This window comes from Rhodamnia argentea, chromosome 7 (genome assembly GCF_020921035.1).
Source record: "Rhodamnia argentea isolate NSW1041297 chromosome 7, ASM2092103v1, whole genome shotgun sequence".
Taxonomy (NCBI): Eukaryota; Viridiplantae; Streptophyta; class Magnoliopsida; order Myrtales; family Myrtaceae; genus Rhodamnia; species Rhodamnia argentea.
In genome coordinates, this window is record NC_063156.1 from 3,716,806 (window position 1) to 3,739,026 (window position 22,221).

The 22,221-nt window shown below is 40.3% G+C and overlaps 1 protein-coding gene and 1 long non-coding RNA gene across 2 annotated transcripts; one reads left to right on the forward strand and one right to left on the reverse strand.

The window, feature by feature from the left end:
• The first annotated feature begins 5 nt into the window (after window positions 1–5).
• Window positions 6–2,811, forward strand: LOC125315865 (receptor-like protein 9DC1). Its single transcript, XM_048281939.1, has 6 exons — window positions 6–552; window positions 627–824; window positions 1,119–1,254; window positions 1,783–2,009; window positions 2,228–2,458; window positions 2,603–2,811. The coding sequence occupies exons 1-6, from the start codon at window positions 6–8 to the stop codon at window positions 2,809–2,811; spliced, it is 1,548 nt and encodes a 515-aa protein (XP_048137896.1).
• Window positions 2,812–4,830: 2,019 nt separating this feature from the next.
• LOC115756253 lies at window positions 4,831–7,318 on the reverse strand. Its single transcript, XR_004017212.2, has 3 exons — window positions 7,205–7,318; window positions 4,951–4,998; window positions 4,831–4,853 (listed from the first exon to the last, which is right to left on the reverse strand). It is a non-coding gene; the product is annotated as an uncharacterized LOC115756253 (long non-coding RNA).
• Between the last annotated feature and the right edge of the window lie 14,903 nt (window positions 7,319–22,221).

The following is a 22,221-nucleotide window of genomic DNA, read 5'->3' on the forward strand; positions in this document are numbered from 1 at the left end:
CAGTAATGGCGGATTCGCCTCCCCCTTCCCAGCATCCGCTGTGCAGTGACCATGAGAAGCTTGCCTTGTTGCGGTTCAAGCAAAGCTTTGCGATTGAAATTTCTGATTCTTGTGACTTCTCGAGAGTAGAATCATGGGGCTCAGAGGACGAGAGCGGAGATTGCTGCTCGTGGGGCGGGATCCGCTGCGACAAGGATGCCGACCATGTGGTCGGCCTTGATCTCAGTTACAGTTGCCTCCATGGTTCTCCCAGTCCAAACAGCACTCTCTTCAGCCTTGTGCACCTCCAAGAACTTAGTCTAGCCAAGAACCACTTCAATTTCTTCGAAATCCCATCATCGTTTTCCCGGTTGACAAAGCTGAAGTACCTCAACTTGTCCAAATCTTTCTTCGCCGGGCAAGTCCCGCTAGAGATATCCATGCTCTCGGACTTGGGGTCTCTTGATCTGTCCGTGGACAATGTCTCGTCTTTCGATCATCCGTCGGAATTGAGTGGTCCTGGTTTCGGGAACCTAGTTCAGAACCTGAGCGGAGTACAGGAACTTCACCTTGGTTGGCTCACCTAAATTCCTCGGTTCCTGATACTATGGCAAACCTATCTTCTTTGAGATCACTCCTCCTGACAGATAGTGGGTTACATGGGGATCTCCCGGAAAGGATTTGTCATCTGCCGAACTTACAATTTCTCGATGCCGGGTATCAACAGGACCTCGCTGGCCATTTCCCCGAATTCCCTAGCGGAAGTCTACTCCGGTCTTTGAGGCTAACAGGAACTAGTCTTTCAGGCCAGCTGCCTAGCTTGATAGGATCTCTGAACCTTTTAGGTAAGCTGTTCATCAAAGATTGCCATTTCTCGGGCTCTCTTCCATCTTCGATTAGCAATCTCGCTAAGCTGGTGGTCCTAGACCTCTCAAACAATACCCTGAGTGGCAGAATCCCTTCTTTGGAAAACCTCACTGAACTCACTTATTTGACCCTCGACACCAATAACTTTACCAGTGGGAGCTTCCAATGGATAGGGAGGCTATCCAAACTAACCACTTTGGATCTCAGTGCCATCGCCATCAATGGCGAAATCCCATCTTCTTTTGCAAATCTAAGCTGAATTTCTTACTTAGGCCTAGGCTTCTGTCGTTTACGTGGTTGCATTCCGCCGTGGCTGATGAATATGACCTACTTGACCGGGTTGCAGCTCCTGTACAATGATTTGGAAGGTTCGATCCCAACCTCGCTCTCTAGACTTGTGAAACTCAGGTATCTTAACCTTTACTCGAATATGCTGAATGGAACGCTGTCCTTAGACACACTCGCTCCCCTCAAACAACTGAGCATCCTGCATCTTTCGGGCAACCATATCATGCTATTGCACAGTAGTGCCAATACTACACTGGCCAAGTTGACCATCTTGGGATTGTCCAAGTGCAACTTGAGTGGGTTCCCCAAATTTTTTACGGAGCCAACATGAGCTGGAGTGGATGGACTTATCGTGCAATGACATAAGCGGTCAGGTGCCTCGGTGGTTCTTAAGCATAAGTAGAGGAACCCTGCAGTATCTGAATGTTTCTCATAATCGTCTAACCGGATTTGAACAGAAACCAAAGTTCTTCCCTTGGACTGGGTCGCACACTGTAGACTTAGATTTAATATGTTCCAAGGGCCGGTCCTGATTCCACCTGCAACCAGCCTCTACTTTTTACTCTCAAACAACAGATTTATGGGGGAGATACCGCCAATGATCTGCAATTTGGATTCTCTAATGGCGCTTGATTTGTCTTATAACAGATTAGGCAGCATGCTTCCGACATGTCTGGGCAACATCAGTGGTTCTCTTTCAATACTGAATCTTCGGAGCAACAACTTTCACTGTCCCATTCCTCGGAACTGGACGAACACGAGAAGCCTAAATATGGTCAATCTAAGTCAGAATAGACTCAAGGGGGAGGTACCCAGATCATTGGCAAGTTGCGACATGCTGGAGTTCCTGGATCTCAGAGACAATCTGGTCAATGGTACTTTCCCTTCTTGGTTGGGAGCTAATCCTAGATTGAGCATTCTCATCCTGCAATCAAATGCATTCCACGGTCCAATTGGGAAGCCTAAAACCAGTCCGACTTCCCTAAGCTCCGTATCATCAATCTCTCGCATAACCAGTTTACAGGAGGGTTGCCATCTGAATGCTTCCAACGTTGGGAAGCCATGTGATTATCTGACAAAAAACTACTTGCAGATATGCAACAAAGTCTCCTGCCCACCACCGTGCCCATATACACGTACTATGGCGATTATGACTATTACTTGTCAATCAACAACAAGGGCATGCAAATGGTTTGCATGAAGATTTTGGACGTTTTGATGGCCGTTGATTTGTCCACAAACCAATTTGAAGGAGAAATTCCTGAGAACATCGGGAATCTCAAAGGACTTCACGCTCTGAATCTCTCTCACAATGTGCTCACAGGTTGAATCCCATCTTCGTTGGGGAACATCGGAGCACTCGAATCGCTGGATCTGTCTCAGAACAAGCTGACAGGGGGAGTCCCGCAGCAGCTGACTCGGCTCAATTCCCTTGCCCTGTTTAACGTGTCTCATAACTTGCTTTCAGGACCGAGGGGAGGGCAATTTGATACGTTCCTCAATACTTCATATCTGGAGAATTCAGGACTTTGTGGGAGTCCGTTATCAAATGACTGTGGAGACTCGGCGTCATTGCCACCGAGCGAGGAAGATGAAGATTCAGGGTTTTTGCTTGGTCTTAGTTGGCAAGCAGTTGTGATAGGATACGGTTGGACTAGTTATTGGCCTCGCCTTTGACAGACGAAACCTGAGAAGTTTACCGATGCTAGTAAAGTTCAAGTTTGCCCTTTTCTTATAGCTCGATGCTACTAAAGCTCGACTTTGCTTTTCGCTCATTGCTTAATGCAGGTAAAATATAACTAGGAAGTTTATTGTCGGACTATTTGTTGTGATTCTAGTTAGTGTTGGTCAAATGAGAACATTGATTATTGCTCTGTATAATGCTTCCATTTAGCAGGGAAAGGAAGAGTGATGCAGTTCATTGCAATGGACAAGTTCACCTTATGAACTATTTGACTCTCCGAGAATCTCTATTGGCTCTTCCTATTACTTTCCTAATCACCAGGAAAATTTGTGACTTCTGGACGTTAATCCATTGTTAAGGTTCAGAGATCACTAGCTTGAAGTGAGATAACAGACTTAAATTTTCAAAAGAAGAAAGAAAACACAGACTAGTCAATGGGGACCCGTATGAGCGGAAAAAAATAGTCGGCACTGACCCTTGACGCACCATGGCGTAGACTCGCCGACAGGTTATGATGGTAGGTTCGTCTAGGCTGGAGGTAAACATAGATCATCTCTCACCATACAAGTTCTATCTGATCTTTGAGTGGCCCATTTTCTCTTATTTGTTTTTTCTGCCCTGTTCCATCTGGATGTTACTTTTAATTCCTTGACTTGCACCTTGGAAATAGTATCAGGACTAGAAAAGAGCATAACATCAAGGACCACGTCCTCCAAGTAACCTGCAGACTCTGCCGAAATGTTTGACAGCGACTAACAGGCCAGTCTCAGTACCAGCGATGATATATGCGTGCAAGATACTTAGGTCATGTCTGACACATGCAAATAGCGATGATTTGATAAGTCGCACATGGTATACTTTAACACCATACCATATAAAGACTTGCCTTTTCGGTAGATATTGAGCATCTCCCATCCACAATACAAGAGAGCTTGCTCCAGTTTTTCCAGTAAGCCCAGGTGTGACATGTAACAATCGACCTTGAATAAACAGGAGCTTTACAACTTGTTATGAAAATTACATGTGCCATGGAAAAGAAATCATTAAATAAGATAAATTGTACACAAATTTCATTGGGCTGCATCCATCTAAATTATGTTGTCACACGTAAATCAGTCCCAACGGAATTATTTCCTATATTATGGTAGAAGCTGGTTTTTTCGAAGAGCCTTCCAGAAGATCCTCTGCCTGACAAAAGCAACAAAACAAGTTCACATAAACATCAGATGCAAAAAAATAAAAGATCATGACACGATTTAGCATGTACAAATCATCAATTACTAAAACTAACGGCTGCTTGCCAACAAGTAAAGGAGAAACATATTCATGATAGCTAGAGCCAGATGAACAGAACCAAGCAGGATGATGTATTACGGTAAAGGCTGGTCATGATGCTAAGTGTCGAGCCGAATGGATGGGCTATCATTTAAAGGAACAATGGATAACGTCAGAAAAATCTTCTAGAATCTAAATCATTGGCATCTAAGACGGGTTAAAACTGCACAATGAAACATGGAAAGCAACAGTCTTGACTAATGTCATTTTCAACAGAGGGAAACGACCTTGCTCGTGAACAAATTGTCTTCGTTCATTGTTAGCGTTGCACAAATTTTGATGAAAGCAATTCAAATGCACAAATTTTGATGAAGGCTGAAAACCAGAAATATTACCAATCTCCCTTATGGTCCACCATACCACATGCAAGAAGCACTCAGTAAATCTTACCCCCGTGTACCAAATACTGCATCAGATGTAACTCTCACTTTATCCTTTTCGAAGGTTGTCCTGGTCCAACATTATAACCTGTGGCAGTGGTCATAGAGTGAGCAAAGTCACGCCAGAGAAGAGAGAAGCAGTGATAAACCAATAAATAATGCCTTTGAATTATTTGGAGCAACTAAAAGATTCACAATGTCCATAAAGGTCTATCAACTACTAAAAATGCAACATGAGTTGAATTGACTTTTGGATTCTTAGCCTTCCTCAAGCATAGGAAATCGAGTCGGAATGAAATCATGGAGAAAGAATTACACCCCTGAACTATTACATAAAAAGCACCTCTCTCATTGAAAACAACCCTCACTAAGTAGAAAGAGTAATCAAACTTAGAGAAGGAAGGGAAAAGGCAGTACCTCATCTATTGAGTAATGTGTGGGATAGCTCTCGAGCTTATTACCAACCTACATCAACATCACCTTTATCCCATACTAGTTGGGGTCGGTGGTCGATGAACCCAAAAATAAATAAAATGGAAGCAAGACCGATTGAGGGAAAAGAAATAACTATATAAAATAAAAATAAAAAAATATATAAAAAAATAAAAAAAAAGTTGAGATAAGAGTTAAAATGACTTTCGGTCATTGAGACCGATAAACAAGAAGGCTCTGTTTGACAGTGATTCTACTCCTCTGTTTCTATTCCCAGAAACAAAAAAGGATTAGAAACATGTTTGGTAATGAAAAAAAAATGATTTTGATTTTGGTCCCGAGAACACTTTTAGTCCACTTTTCAGAAGTAAAAAAAAGATGATTATGGTGTTTTGGAACACTTTTGGGGATCACTTTTTTGCATGATATACTTATGACTTATCCCTCATACCTTCAGTTCTCTCACTTGTGCCCTCCACCTAAAAACGAAGGAACTCCTTGAGTCGTTTGCAGCTTGTCGTGATTCACGAGCTCCACTACCGCCGCCATCGTCGTCGCACTACCCCGGTGAGTTCCATTTCTTCATTCACACCTTGCTCGGGTCTCGTCTCCCTTTCCATCTCACTCTAGGCTGCTGATCTGGGCAAAGACCCCTCATCGGCCTCGAGTGAGGGTTGACCTCAAGGGTCGCTTGCGGATCTTGGATTTGTCTCGAAAAAGAAGGGGAAAGACATGGGGGTGTCGGATCTAGTGATTCTTAAGTCGAAAGGGTGTCTCCTCTTTGGTCGAGAGTCTCGATTGAAATTTGGTGAGAGCAGCACCCCATCCACCTGGCTGGAAAGATTGATGCGTTATTGAATCCCCGAACAACACGATCGCTGGTCTCATTCTTCCTCTGCTCTGCTTCACACTAGTGAAATGAACACCGTTACCAACTGCTCCCCATTGTCGTCGATGCTGCTTGTGCCTTTGGATTTTTTTTTGGTCTGGCATTTTCTAGTCGATTTTTTTCCTTGTTCATCAAAGAAGCTCGGTGTCTTCCTCCTCTCAACGTAGGTCACCGGTGGAGCTTCTGTAGCGATGTTAATTTTGCCTTTTACTTTTTCATACTGTGAAACTGAAATTAGTCAGTAGCTAATGTAAACTAAAGTGTTTTGTTGATTAAATTGTTTATCATGAACTGGGTTTATCTTGATTATACAGGAAGTGTTTAGAAGGGCCATACTGGAGCCTGGACCACTTGAGAATTTTGCTCTTTCGACAGTTCAAGAAGTATAACCTCGGGTACTTCACGCGTCCCGTAACTGAATTCTCCTTCTTCAGCATGTGACTAATGTCTTTGATTTAAAATGATTGAGTGTAGAAATTCTTTTTCTGATCATACCTCACACCTACATTTATCAAGTTTGATTGACATGATTGTGCTGTGGGTTTTTGGATTTGAAATGTCCAACATATGTCTGGACAAAAGTATTGTCAACCATTATATTGTCGGTTGAACCCCCATAGAGATCTTTTCGTACCATAGGGTTGGGTCGGCCCCAATCCTCCGCATCGCGAACTAAATCTCCATTTTTTCTCCATTTTCCGAGCCATACAAAAAATTTGTCGAGTCAGGTGAAAAAAAAAAAAATCAATGTAGTTGAGTTGCAGGTTTTGTAAGCTTGTACGATGTGTAATTACAAGAGTGCAAAACTATAGGCGGTTGCACAATGAGGAGCTTTTCTTTCATTTTTTTTTGGGAGCAATCAATCTAAAAGTCACAAGAAATAATACCAAACAAATGATTTAGACAAATTCTGCAAATGTAATACGAATTACTTTTCAAACAATATAAACGATTGCATACTCATGACAAATCGACAAACGAATTGGGAACGGAAATTTTGTTACTTTTTCTTTTTTCTTTTTTGCTCCATAATCACTATTTGATTATTTTCCCTATTCTTTGCCATCAAATGTGATTATATAATTATTTGATTTAAATGAAAAATTGGAAACGGAAATTTTGTGCAGCTACCAAACGTGTTTCTGTTCTAGGAACAAAAATTTTAAACAGTTACCAAACGTGTTCTGATTCTAAAAAAATCATCCAGGGAACAGAATAAAAAAAAATGATTTTGATCAGAATCATTTTTTGGGAACATAATCACTGTCAAACAGAGCCGAAAAGTACTCTACAGCTATCACTTGAACAACAACAAACCACCTTAGAGAAGAAGGGAAAAGAAGGCAATACCTGTTCTGAGCGAGGCATAACCTTGTCACCAAGCTTCATTAAATCAGCCAAAGCTGCAGAAAACTCATCTCCGGGATAGACCTCACGCTCATTAAGAACAACCTAATAAATAACAGAAAGTTGGTCTAAACCAGACACCTCATAAGTTATAGCAATCAAAACTGGAAACAGCATGCCTTCGCGGGTCGTAAAGGATACCGGTTGGATCGACCATTAGAAACCACCCACAGATGGAGATAAAATCAAACCGATCCTTTAGATTTGTATCAAATGATGATCAAAAGAGCATTTAATGTTACACTGAAGACAATCACTTCCATGACAAAAATTTGCCACAAAATATATGTCAAGCTACTCTTCTGAAAATGCTTGTATTACAGCATTAAGCTAGAAAATCTATGGATAAAAAGGCAAGATATTGTGAAGGCGGTTCTAGTATCACACAACCTATTAAAAGACCATTATCATCTTCGTCAATGCCTTTGGCTTGGGGAGGAACACTGAGCCAATGAAGCCACGGACTACGATAAACATTCGAAAAAGACACACCTTCGGATTCTGCTTTAGCAGCGATTCAAGCGAATCCCGAGGGAATGTCTCCCAAGTTGTCGCCTGTACTCAAACAGAAACCCCAATCGTCAAGGTTTGTTGTGAGTTATGAAGCAAAATACAATGCACAATCCAAGCAAAACACTCAATTAGCATGAATATAACCCTCAATTACATGGTCTTATCCCAGGTAAGTAATCCTCTTAATTTTTCCTTGTCTACGTAATTCCTGCAAACAAAGCCATACCATTACATTTACGGCGTGAACTTGCCTTGCCACAATAACATAAAATGGATGTTTTGCACAGATTACACCCAGATGATATACAGATAAAATATTTTTGGCATAGATTACACCCAGATGATACACTGATAAAATAGGGTTCGACGATTCTCTTTCGCCACATTTTGTGGGCAACCAAACAGATCTATCAAGCCCAAACGCAAGAGTCTCATTCCAATTTCCCTTCCTTTTCCTTTCCAAACAATCACCCATCGTCACAATTCAATCCAAATCCAAAATTTAGAGCTCACAACACTCACCTGATCGTCAACGTACATGCAGCACTCGCCGTCGTCGGACACGCACCCCGATCGTCAACGTACTCGACGTCGTGGGACACGCACGTGAAGATCAACATTGGTAAAGATAAGCTCTCTATCAGACTCTCCACATTAAGATTCGGACTCTCTATCAGACTCTCCACATTGAGATTCGGATACTCGAGGTGGGTATTGGGTCGAGGCGAGGTGAAGCGTGCGAAGGGCCTGTAAAGGTTTTCGCAGCATCGTGTTGTGTGAATGATAGGGTTGACGATGAATTAGTGTTATATATAGAGAGAGCGAGAGAGAATCCCTTGCTTGTATGATTTGTCGTGGAGCGCAATTTTTTTTTATTGATCCTGTGATCTAATTTAGCGATTGCGAGATATACCAAAAATACTCAAAGAGGAAATTTTTCTATTGCAAGGATATCAAATTTTGTGATTGGGTCACTGATCTTTTGGCGGATATTCCAAAGATACTGAAAGAGAAAATTTTTCCGAGCCTAATTTCCTAAAATCTTTGATTATAACTTCAATTGCCATTATTTCCAACATGTTCATAAACAAAAATCCAACTTTAGGTTCTGTCATGACCCGAACCCTTCGAGCTCGAAAACATCCTCTCCCGGCCACGCTTATGTACAGTTCTCCAGGATCCAAAGGCCAACAAAACAAAACCACGTGCGGAAGCAGAAACAAATCCCCGTACAGAAACCAACAATACTACGATAACTTGGGATGGTAAAAACAAACTTATGTACATATATACATAGTTGTTACAAACTTTCAAACATAGGGCTTCGGAGGCTAATGTACAAGCCTGTGACCACCTATAACAAAAAGACTACGTGGTCGAAACCCACTACACATCCAAAATAAAGCACTGTACAAAAGTCAAGAGGCCAACTACCCTAGGCTTCGTCCTAGCTAACAGGTACCATCTCATCTACAGCTGCTAGCTCATTCTTGTCCATCTCTGGTGGTTGCTCCGCATCCGAAGGCTCTACAACTTCCTCATCTTCTTCGGGCGCCACGACCTCTGGGCTGGGCTCCACGTCATCGGGATTAGCGTACGGGTGCACCACTACGCCATCCGGAGGTGGAGTGCTAGTGGGGTCCCATTCCCCAACACCATCGTAGGGAATATCGAAGCCCGTCGGCGGACCCACCGTCAAGTCCCCATGGCAGTACGTCCACGCCACGTACGTGTGGGTCTTCCAAAAGAGTTCTTCGATGTCCACTCAAATGGTAGTGACGTGCCTATAGTACACCTTGTCCTCCCCCCCTGGGTACTCTGTCACTACAGTTTCCATATCCCGAGGGATCCCAAATTGTTGAGGCAGAAGTTCTGAAAAAGAGAGCCAATGACGGGGTGAGAATAAATCTCGGTAAGAAAGCCCCTAACCCTAGGTTAGGGCTCCGATACCTCCAGACACGTCCTAGGTGAGCAATTCCCAACAATTCTTCCTTCCATAAAAAATTCCACAAATAAATTCCAGAATATTCCATTATTTCTCCAAAAATTGCCACACCTTTCCAAATATTCTACGTTGCTCCCATATCGGCGTTCCACACCTTAGACTGTAAATAAAATATTCCACGTTGTTCCAGAGCCCGCGTTTAATGCCTCAGGCTATAAAATAAATATTCCACGTGGATCCAAAGCCTGTGTTTAACGCATTAGGCTATCATATATCATTCCACGTTGGTCCAGAGCCCGCGTTTAACACATCGGACTATATTACAACTGGATAGACCCGCATAATAACGCCTCAGGCCATTATATAGTTCGGACCCGCGTAATAACGCCTCAGGTCACTATCCCGCATTTAACGCCTCCGGATATTATAATAAGCACAACCCCGCGTTGAACGCCTCGGGGTAAAATAATAATAACAAAGCCCGCGTCATAACGCCTCGGGCAATTTATGGTCTTATAAAAACACGAATCCCGCGTCATAACGCTTTAGGGTAAAATTCCATATTTCCTCTCAAATAATCCTCATACAGACCATAAGTCAACAATAATTCCTCGATCGCTCAATCCGATACCTCACGATCTCTTAAATCCTTCCGATCGATCAATCTTCGCCTCGTGATCATGCTAAATTTCCTGATTAGTAGATCGAGACCATCCAGTCTCACCAAATTTTCTCCAAATAAAGATCGGGACCACATGATCTTTCTAATTTTCTTCAACTGCTCAATCGAGACCACTCGATTAAATTATACTGAATAAACACTCGATCGGGACCACGTGATTCACTCACGTTAGAGAATTAATAAATCGGGACCACCCGATTAGATCACACTCAAACCATTGGCCAATCGGGCTACACGATTAATTTTTGTCACCACAAAAATTAATCTACACCACACGATTGGAATTATACTAACATAGCACTTATTAATCACCGTCCGATCGAAATTCCACTAATGTACAATTAATACGTACCAATTAATCAAACTATATGAACGTGGTGATTAATCTGGGCCGTCCGATTAAAATATCCCCACATGCAATAAATCTCCACCACTCAATTAATCTATACTAAGCGTGAATTAATGTCGGCCGTTCGATCAAGCTTCCTAAACAAGATTCCTTCTAGGCCGTTGGATTAAAGCAAGAAAAGCTAGATTAAATCCTAGCCATCCAATTCTACTCATTGCATTTCACTATTCACTCAAGAACACATTTCTCTCTCCTCCCTTCATCTTCATTTTCGGCCAAGGCATGATAATGAGCAAAACCAACCAATTTTTCACCCAAAATCTACTCAACCTAATGTCCATTAGCAACCTAGGTACCTAATCTAAGGTTAGAGACCAACTTATCACAATTCTAGTGAATTTTCCGGCGAGAAAACGAGAGAAGTTTTGATTCCAATCCGGCGGCTCCGGCGACTCCCTTTGCTCGGCTAAAAATCCACAAAATCCGGTGGTTCCTGGTAGTTCAAGGCGGTAGTCAAGCTCTGGCAGTTCAAGGCGACACCGGGGTGGCTTGGAAAATTTCGGCAATGGAGGGTGAGGGAGAGAGGGAATTTCGGCCAGGGGGGGGGGAGAGTGAGTAAGAGAGAGAGAGTGTGTTCTTGAAAATAAAGAAGAAGAAGGCCAAAAACATTAATTAATAAAAGGTTGGATATTTTTTGGCAAAGATATTTTGGGTCTTCAAAGTCAAGAGGGGTAGAATGGTAATTTCTCACCAAAGAATAGTCCAAATTTTTTGCCAAGAGGAGTATTGACCAAAATACCCTTGAGCCAAAGTGAAAAATTGGATATTCTTCAAGGGCAAATGGGTCTTTTCCCATTTTCAGTCCAAATTTTATTTTTCCTAAACCCTTTGGGCGAATCGCGAAGAAATTGTACACTGGATGAGGAAACGCCCAAAATTTAATTATTGAAACCCCTGAAGGTCCGACATCAAATTCTGAAGCTCGATTCGCGATCAATCTCGATCAATTGAAATTTCAGCGTATCTCAAACTAACGGGCGACTTTTAGGAGTTACGCATATCGACCCGTGATTAATATCATGTTTAAGAATTTCTCAAGCCATGGAGACTTTGGTTGTCATTCAATTGCGATGGTCAATCACTAGTCCCGATGGACACGATCGTTAGAAAATAATTTAGGGATGTTCGGAACCCATACGAGGTCAAACGGAATCACCCGTGATCCAAGCGTAGGGTATTATCCAAGTCGTTCCTTAATAATTCTAGGATTGGCCTATATTAGTCCAAAATATTTCCTCAACAATTTTCATGGCCAAAGAGTCGGTTTAGGGTCAAGTTCTTAGGTTCACGTACTTGATTTTCCTAACTAGCCATTCCTATTTGGTTAGTCCGCTTGAGAGGGATCAATTCCGAGTGAGATTAGACTGAAATACATTGATGAGACTTTTCATTTATTTAAGGCTTCAAAAGGAGTCGGAATACAGGATGTCACGGGTTCATTGTTTAATTTTGCACATAACTCGTTTTGTCAGTAAAAAATCTCAAGTCAAATCGTGAGTTTGCCCCAATTTTTTTTTTCATCTAAAAAAATCACCAAATTTAACTATAGTCCTAAATCCACCCCGTTAGCTCCCGTCCAAAAATCGTTGTTGGTCCTTTCTAATTTCCCTTGTTTTCATGTCAAAGAATGTATTTGTTTGGAGGTAACTTTTAATGTCACCTTTACTAACGTGGATTAGTTATCAACGTGAAAATACTACGTCAAATAACTAATTACGGTATTTGGGCTGAGAGTAAAATCCAAGTACTTTAACCTGGAAACGAAACCTGGGATTGCTGCTTATGAGATGGCATAGCGCCCAATGAGAACACTGGCCATGTAACCGTTCTTGACCTGGAAAGTAGTCATATCTATAGTTCTATCGACAACAACATAGCCTATTCCGTCTCGTACAATAAAATCCTCTTTTAAGTTTCTCCTGTTTCACGAAAAGTCAAATATTTAGAAAATACTTTTCTGAAAAACAATCACTCGTGCTACTTATAAAAATGAATAAATGATAAATAATTTTATTATTTACGAAAATATTTAAATAAAAAATTGTTGTCGATAATATATACACCATTCATTGATTAATTATTTCAAATGATACAAGTAATTATTTTTAGCAAAACATTTCTTAATTATTTATTTTTTACAAAATAAACGAAAATCGAAAAAATGTAAAAGCTAAAAGATAACCGCATTAAAAATCCTAAAAGATATTCTAAAGCGTTTTGACATATATGGCATTATATTGTCCTGACAAGTTTACGAATGTTTGCGAATCTTGAGTTGAGCGGCTTGAGCCCATCCACTCGGATATAAAGATGGCAGTTGACTGTACTTGGAGCTAAAACCGTACTCATTAGCCGTCAGCAACAGTAAAGTCAGCTAAGCCTGTGCTGACACGTGGACAAGATAACGAGACCGAACGCATCGGAAAGTAGTCATATCTATAGTTCTTGACCTGGAAAGTGCTCCCATACCACTCCAGATCGGGGAAGTTTCGAGATCGACTCATCTCAATCTCTCGGCTACTATTTTTCTATGGCCGAGTCCCTTCGGAAATCTTCAAGTTGATGAGCTTGGTTTACCTTAATTTGTGTATTTTTTGACATTCTGTTGGAAATGTCCGGTTCTTAGATTTCTTGTTCAACATCTAACCAAACTAGAAGAACTTGTCCTTGGTGACCTGAACATCTGACCCAAAAGAAGGCTTAGCATGGAGAGCTGTGACCTATTCGTTGTATTTCCAGCTGCGGTGTTTCCATTTACCGATAATGCAACATCTCAATATGGGTGACAACAGTCTCATGGGACACTTACCAGACTTCAAGTTGTCCCCTTGAGGATATGCCAAAGCTTTGCGATTGATTCCCAAAAATTCCCAATTTTCAATTTCAAATTGATCCAAAAAAAATCCGTTGGACAGCTTGTTACTATAAGGAAAGACAATGGTTCCAATTTTATTTATCAATCCCCAATAGTATCATGAAAATTAACCAATCTCGTGCATCAATCGAACTTGTGCCAGAATTTGTATTCCACAAAACCAAATCTTCAGCTCCAAAAAAAAAGGAACTAAAATCGTCAATCAAAGATCGAACTATTTTCGATATGCGAGGATGTAAAACTTTTCAAGCAACTTTAGATTAGAGCGGCATATATGGTCGATTGACGGAAATACATCAAAGCAACATCTCAAGAATATTTTCTTTGATAATCAACAAAAGTTCGTCATATCTTTGATCAAAATAGTTCCAGTTTTTCCAAATTGTAAATCAAAGCATGTTCACGAATACGCATGCATATTACCAAGTTAACGAGCATGAATTTGCAATCAAGAACCACGGATTAGCAATCAAGAACCAAGGATTTTTACCTTTTCAAAACCGAATTTCCAGCAGCGCGCGTGAAGAATTCCACCGTAAATCTGTGCTTTTTGAAGCGCAAATCACTAGAGGACGCTTCCAATTGCTTTATCACACGTAGCGCAAGGGTTAAATATTTAAATAATGGCAAAATAAAGACCGGTGCACCTTGACTTGGAGCTGAACAACGATGCAAAGTGGACTGGAAAGTATCTGCAGCTTGGAATACGCCCTAAGTCGCGTGATACAACGAGGAACGCCAATTACTCTTCGGTGGTGGACAACCAAAGGCTCCGAATGAGGAGATTGTCTCGAGAAATTCATCCCTTAGAAGTGTCGTCAATTTCCCCCCCACGAGAATGCGTGTGTGATGCGTCTTTATATAGTGGATTGCTAGGGCTTCTTCAAAGAATATCACAATTTTTCTTTTTCATCCTTGGCCGAGATTCCTTTCTTCACATAAAGATATATTTTTCAATGAATATCACACTCTTGCATGGTCGGATACATAATCTCCGTGGGGCAAATCTTTCAGGCCATGAACACATATCTTGTTTTTTTCCTCCCTTCACATGCAGAAGAAGATTGGGCTTGAAGAATTAAATCTTTACCCAATTTGCTTGATTCTTTCCTCTTTTGACCATGAGAATATATTTTTCCCCTCTTGCATTGCATGCTTGGCCACGTATGACCTAGCCATGTCTTTTCCTTGCCTTTTATGATAATAAAATGTGGACTTCGGTTGATCCAAGCAAAACTCAATGCGATTCTCGGCTTAGACCAATTTTCAATTTACTAAGTCTAATGAATTCTATTAAACTTAGAAATCGCTTGTTTAAGTCCATCCACCATTGGTCATAATTAATGCGGATGTGACGCATGCGTGCTAAAAAATAAAAAATTGATTTGATTATTTTTGTTTAGAACTAAAATTAGTCCTAATTTTTATGCAAAATAAATGACTAAAAAAATAAATAATCAAAATTTAGGTGTCAACAGTTACGTGACAAAATATCTTTCACCGAAATTCATGCTTCGATTTTAAAATGTGATAAGGGGTTCTGTGATGATTTTGGACAAGAGAGTTCCAGATAGTGAGAAGAATCTACATGTGAAACTTTTACAAAATCCAATAGAAGTAAACAAATATTGTCTCGACCAGAGTTTAACTCGAAGGTGAGAGTCTATAAGTACAAATCCAAGGGAATTGATATAGATGAAATTGAAAGAAAGTGCACAAACGTATAATCAAACCAGAGTTTGGCTCGATGTTATGGCCTAGCAATCACAATTCCTTTCAAGAATCCCAACGCACCTAAAACCTTGTTGGAGTTTCACTCAATGATAGAGCCTTGAATACGCCTCGATAATACACTAGAGTTTGACTCGAGGGTACAATATTTGGGATAATGCTAAACGTTGGAGTTTGACTCGACGACGAAAACCTGAAAGCTACAGCTGAGAAAAACAAATGCAGTAAGATAAGTGAAGATAAGATAAATTTTTTGATTTGTTCAGGGGCCTTTTCTTTATGGATGCTTGGTGATATTTATAATGGTTGCAGTGATAAGTGCTCTTCAGTGGTTATAACATTAGCGTGCCAACAATTGGCGCCTTCCTTAGTCCTTCTGAAATCTTTTAACCCAATCTTTGAGCAGTTATTTTATTACAGACAATTGATGATGTTGGTGCCTTTCTTTGATTTCCATTTGTGTCAGTCGTGCCCATGTTTTTTTCGCATTTTGGGGCTCTAAAGTACGACAATCTAGTAACTGTTGACAAGACTCTTACTAGCTCTCTCTCAATTGTGAGGGTTATGCTCATGTCCTCTGCATTCTGCGAATTCATTGAACTATTATTAAAGACTACCCAAACCTTATTCGCCTCAAATCTATCGTCCTGCCGTGCAAGTCGAGGAGATAATCTTAATAGTCTATGGAGCTCCTAAAAAACCTTGAATTTGGTGGGACTGCTTATTGTTGACACTCAATGTACTAACTGGTTTGATGACATCTTCTAATGACGCATGTGCATATTCATGTTAACGAGATTGCTGGAAGTCTCATTCACTGCACTAGGGCTTCAAAAAATTGTCTAGTCAAAGAAGTGCGCGAGCAAATAACAACTGCTACCATTTTTGTTGCTTGAAGCTAGAAATAGGTTTAACAAAGGTCGTCCCTTTTGACAATGATGATTATGGGCTCGATAAGTAAGATTAAAGACAAAGAATTGAACTTCTCTGCTAACTTATTGTCCATGAATTAAGAGAAGCACCACAAGCCCCTAATGGTACCCGGGGTAAAAAGATTTCTCCTCGGGCAGATTCTCACCACCATTTTAAAAAGACCTCTTGCGACGGAGATGCCGACTACTACATAAAAAAAATTACTTGATGTAAGTGTTTCGCCGCAATTGTTTCGTGACAAAATATCCTTCATCGAAATGCATGCTTCGAATTTGAAATGTGATAAGGGGTTCTGTGATGATTATGGACAGGAGAGTTCTAGATAGTGAGAAGAATGCATGCAAGAAATTTTTACAGAATCCAATAGAACTATGCAGATATAGTCTCGACCAGAGTTTAACACGAAGGTAAGAGTATAAGTACAAATCTAAGGGAATCGATATAGATGAAATTGAAAGAAAGTGCACAAACATAAAATCAAACTAGAGTTTAGCGCAATGGTACGGCCTGGCAAGCACAATTCCTTTTAAGATTCCCAACGCACCCAAGACCTTGTTAGAGTTTGACTTAATGATAGAGCCATGAATAAGCCTCAATAATACACCAGAGTTTGACTCGAGAGCATAGTATTTGGGATAAAGCCAAACACTGGAGTTTGACTTGATAACGAGAATCTGAAAGCTGCAGCTAAGAAAAATAAATGCAGTAAGATAAGCAAAGATAAGATAAAAATTTTCATTTGTTCAGGGGGCTTTTCTCAGTGGATGCTTGGTGATATTTATAATGGTTGGAGTGGAAATTGCTCTTCGGCGGTTACAATATTAACGCACCAACAATTGCCGCCTTCCCCAGTCCTTCCGAAATCTTTTAACCCAATCTTTGAGCAGTTATTTTATTATAGACAATTGATGATGTTGGTGTCTTTCTTCGGTTTCCATTTTTGTCAGTCATGCCCATGTTTTTCGCATCTTGGAGCTCAGAAGTATCACAATCTAGTAACTGTTAACAAGACTCTTACCAGCTCTCTCTCGGTCGTGAGGGTTATGTGTATGTCCTCCGTATTCTGCGAATTCATTGACCTATTCTTAAAGTCTACACAAAACTTATTCGCCTCAAGTCTATCCTCCCGCCATGGAAGTCGATGAGATATTTTTCATATTCTTTGGGGCTCCTAAAAAACCTTGAATTTGGTGGGATTGCTTATTGTTGATGCTCAATGTACTAACTGGTTTGATGACATCTTCAAATGACGCCTACCGAGTCTTATTTATCCTCTATCGGGTCTTCTCCACACGTGTTTATCACGTTTGCCGACTGTTCACGTGTCCAGTTGATGTATCTACTCCTCACGAGCTTTGTATATGTATTAATTCCTAAATGATCCACACATGTATCGATCTCTCACGTGTGTAGTACGTGTTTCTGTGGGAGATTTACTTTGGGTGGCAACAGTAAGACTGTGACAGTGTGAATACAAAAGAAAAATGACATACGCTATCTGAAATTATGGAACAAATGCAACGTTATTTTTTGGGCCACCATCGATAAAGTCATGGTTTCGTAAAATCAGTTCAATTTGGTCCTTGATGCATGTGATATAGTGTTCAAAGAATAAGACAATGTATCAAGGACTCAAAAGGAAGAAAGTAAAGGAAACAAAAAAAAAACTTTGTTCATTCGCTTAAGGGACTTCCTCAAGGTGCTTTGCTGCAAACTAGAATCAAATAACTTGTCTGGGATTAAATTGAATATCTTTTAGAAAAGAAAAGCCCTTTAGAAAGAAACTTATTGATGAGATTAAATTTGACAAGTACTTGCATATAAGACAAAAAATCTCACCAACCATGGCAACTTATCATCACCTTTTTATTGGACCCTAAAATTTGTTAAAATATCCACCGGATGGTATATCATCCGTATACTCATTAAATGTACATGATACCCTTTCTCCTCTTGATACCTTTATAATCATCTACTCATTCGGCGACTTGAATGGATCTCGAAGTATATAAAGGTGGTGCACTTGTTCATCTCAACACATCACTGCACCGGCTCACAAAGCTGTCAAGACTCATTGAGAAAGAGAGAGAGAGGCTACGATCTGTTTACGTGGGAATAACCATGGAAGTAATAGCCTCCAAGAGAATGGGGTCGATGATGCTCGTGGCGGCTCCGATACTGTGGTCTTCTATCAGCGCTGACGCGGGATCTACGTCGTGCAAGGTGAAATGTGCATTGGGATGTGCTATCCACCGCTTTCCAGTTCTATGTGTTATCGGATGCCTCAAGGACTGCTCCGGAGAGTCTTTGACATCCTCGGTATCAGAGCACTGCGATGTCGGTTGTTTCTTGTCTACTTGCATTGACTACTATTCAGGTAAAAATCTTCGTATCAAGATTGAAGATTTGACGTAGCTTCTCATGAGATCTATAAAACCAAGATGCATAATCTTGTTCCTTTAAGAGTTTTTCATTGGTATATTCTAATTATGAGATGAGGGTTGCAACTAAATCATTTCATTTCCTTGGACTTCGTCATGTGCCCATTGATATGAGTGACATTTTCAATTTCATGTTTCATTTTTGAACACATGTAGAGACCAAAAATGTTGGAGTGGACGTGAAGAAGGTTGGAGCTTGTGCAGATTCGTGCTCTCGGGATTGCCAGAAGACCTATCCATTGAACTGAAATTTCGAAAGCTTCCTTTTTTATAATCAAACGAAGGCAACGGATGTGCGCAATGTCTTTGTGATTTCATACCCCAACTAATAAATATTGCCATTTCAATTATCTGATTGCCCAGAAGTGAAGTACATTTCCTTGAAATTTGATTCGTGATCAAATGAGTCCGCTCTCTATTACCCGAATTTAGATTACGAGATATCACTATAAAAGAAAATATAACATTTGACGTTAGGTTTATCATGAAACTGTTTCACACAACCAAAATCCTGCAGTGTGAAAAAAAAATTGCTATGTGCAAAAGAATGTCAATCTCTTACATGACATGACGTGAGAGCACATGTCCAGTTTTGTTACAAACTAGACGATCAAAAGTTAGTCTATAAGTATGTGTTTGTGGTGCAAAAGGAGCCACATATACCCTTAACCAAAAGGTAACTTTGACGAATAAGAATGGATTGCAATTTGCAGTACAATACAATCTTGAATATTTTCAATTTATATGCGAAAATGAGGAAGAGCTAGGGGGCGCTCCCTACTACCTGATGAGCTCACCCGATCTGCATTAGGCGAGGGTTGTCGCGCCCACCTTAGCTCGAAGTCCAGAAAAAAAAAACTTAACGGGGGAAAAGAAGATGTGAAGAAATTATAAAAAAAATAATTAAATGTCGTAGGGGGTGAATATGTGGTAGCCTTGGTGTGTGAGGGTGTTGTAATACGCAGTTCATACTTTCAATCGAATGAGAGGCACGGAGTCCCTGTAGTGAACAGCTACTTCGGGTGTTATGTCGTAATAATTCTGTTCTGGATATAGTTTGGATCAGTATTTTATTGGTGGTTTCGGCTTAAGCACATAAGTATCTATTGAGTGGCCAATACATAATCTATTTCTAGTGTAATTGAGAGTTTTAATAGAGGGTGGACTATTAATTATAATGGGATCGTCTGCTAGATATAGCTCTAGTTTAAGGTGAACCAGGACAATATTGTGTATCGATTTCTCTTTCTCGCCTTTACTCTGTATTTCGTTGTGGTAGTACACATAATTCTGACATGTAGCGTGATGGCAAATCATATATCCTGATGGTGCTGACCAATGCAATCTCGATTGTATGGTGTCCGAAGGCTTCCCTCGCATCTAGGTATAATTTCTACCCCATCATGACATCTAGATCTTCCTCAAAGTCAACCAAAGTAAGACTTGATTTTCAATTATTAACTATGAAACTCTCAAAAACAATCTTTCGGGAGGATTGTGCATGATTTACATGTAAATTCATTGAATCTTCATACGATAAACATAAGCCTTTTTAATGCATGTAGACACCATGAAGGTTGCACCAAACACAAAGAAAGTCGAAGCATGTGCATCTTCATGTTAAGGAGATTGCCGGAAGTCTCATTCACCGAAATAGGGTTTCGAAATATAGTCTAGTCAAAGAAGTACGTGGGCAAATAACAACCGCTACCATTTTTGTTGCTTGAAGCTAGAAATAGGTTTGACAAAGGTCCTCCCTCTCGACAATGGTGATTATGGACTCGATAAGTAAGATTAAAGACAAAGAATTGAACTTCTCTGCTAACTTATTGGCCATGAATTAAGATAAGCACCACAAGCCCCTAATGGTGACCGGGGTAAAAAGATTTCTCCTCAGGCGGATTCTAACCACCATTTTAAAAAGACCTCTTGCGACGGAGATGCCGACCACTACAAAAAAAAAAAAATTACTTGATGTAAGTGTTTCGCCGTAATTGTTCCGTGACGAAATATCCTTCATCGAAATGCATGCTTCGAATTTGAAATGTCATAAGGGGTTCTGTGATGATTATGGACAGGAGAGTTCTAGATAGTGAGAAGAATGTACGCAAGAAATTTTTACAGAATCCAATAGAACTATGCAAATATAATCTCGACCAGAGTTTAACACGAAGGTAAGAGTATAAGTACAGATCCAAGGGAAACGATATAGATGAAATTGAAAGAAAGTGCACAAATGTATAATCAAACTAGAGTTTAGCGCAATGGTACGGCCTGGCAAGCACAATTCCTTTTAAGCTTCCCAACGCGCGCAAAACCTTGTTAGAGTTTGACTTGATGATAGAGCCTTGAATAAGCCTCAATAATACACCAGAGTTTGACTCGAGAGCATAGTATTTGGGATAAAGCCAAACACTGGAGTTTGACTTGATCACGAGAATTTGAAAGCTGCATCTAAGAAAAATAAATGCAGTAAGATAAGCAAAGATAAGATAAAAATTTTCATTTGTTCAGGGGGCTTTTCTCTATGGATGCTTGGTGATATTTATAATGGTTGGAGTGGAAATTGCTCTTCGGCTGTTACAATATTAGCGCACCAACAATTGCCGCCTTCCCCAGTCATTCCGAAATCTTTTAACCCAATTTTTGAGCAGTTATTTTATTACAGACAATTGATAATGTTGGTGTCTTTCTTCGGTTTCCCTTTTTGTCATTCGTGCCCATGTTTTTCGCATCTTGGAGTTCAGAAGTAAGACAATCTAGTAACTGTTAACAGGACTCTTACCAGCTCTCTCTCGATTGTGAGGGTTATGTGCATGTCCCCCGCATTCTGCGAATTCATTAACCTATTCTTAAAATCTACCCAAAACTTATTCGCCTCAAGTCTATCCTCCTGCCAAGGAAGTCGATGAGATATTTTTCATATTCTTTGGGGCTCCTAAAAAACCTTGAATTTGGTGGGATTGCTTATTGTTGATGCTCAATGTACTAACTGGTTCGATGACATCTTCAAATGCTGCCTATCGAGTCTTATTTATCCTCTATCGGGTCTTCTCCATACGTGTTTATCACGTTTGCCGACTGTTCACGTGTCCAGTTGATGTATCTACTCCTCACGAGCTTTGTACATGTATTAATTCCTAAATGATCCACACATGTATCGATCTCTCACGAGTGTACTACGTGTTTCTACGGGAGATTTACTTTGGGTGGAAACAGTATGAATGTGACAGTGTGAGTACAAAAGAAAATTGACATACGCTATCTCAAATTATGGAACAAATGCAACGTCATTTTTTGGGCTTCCATCGATAAAGTCATGGTTTCGTAAAGTCAGTTCAATTTGGCCCTCGATGCATGTGATACATTGTTCAAAGAATAAGACAATGTATCAAGGACTCAAAAGGGAAAAAGAAAAGGAAACAAAAAAA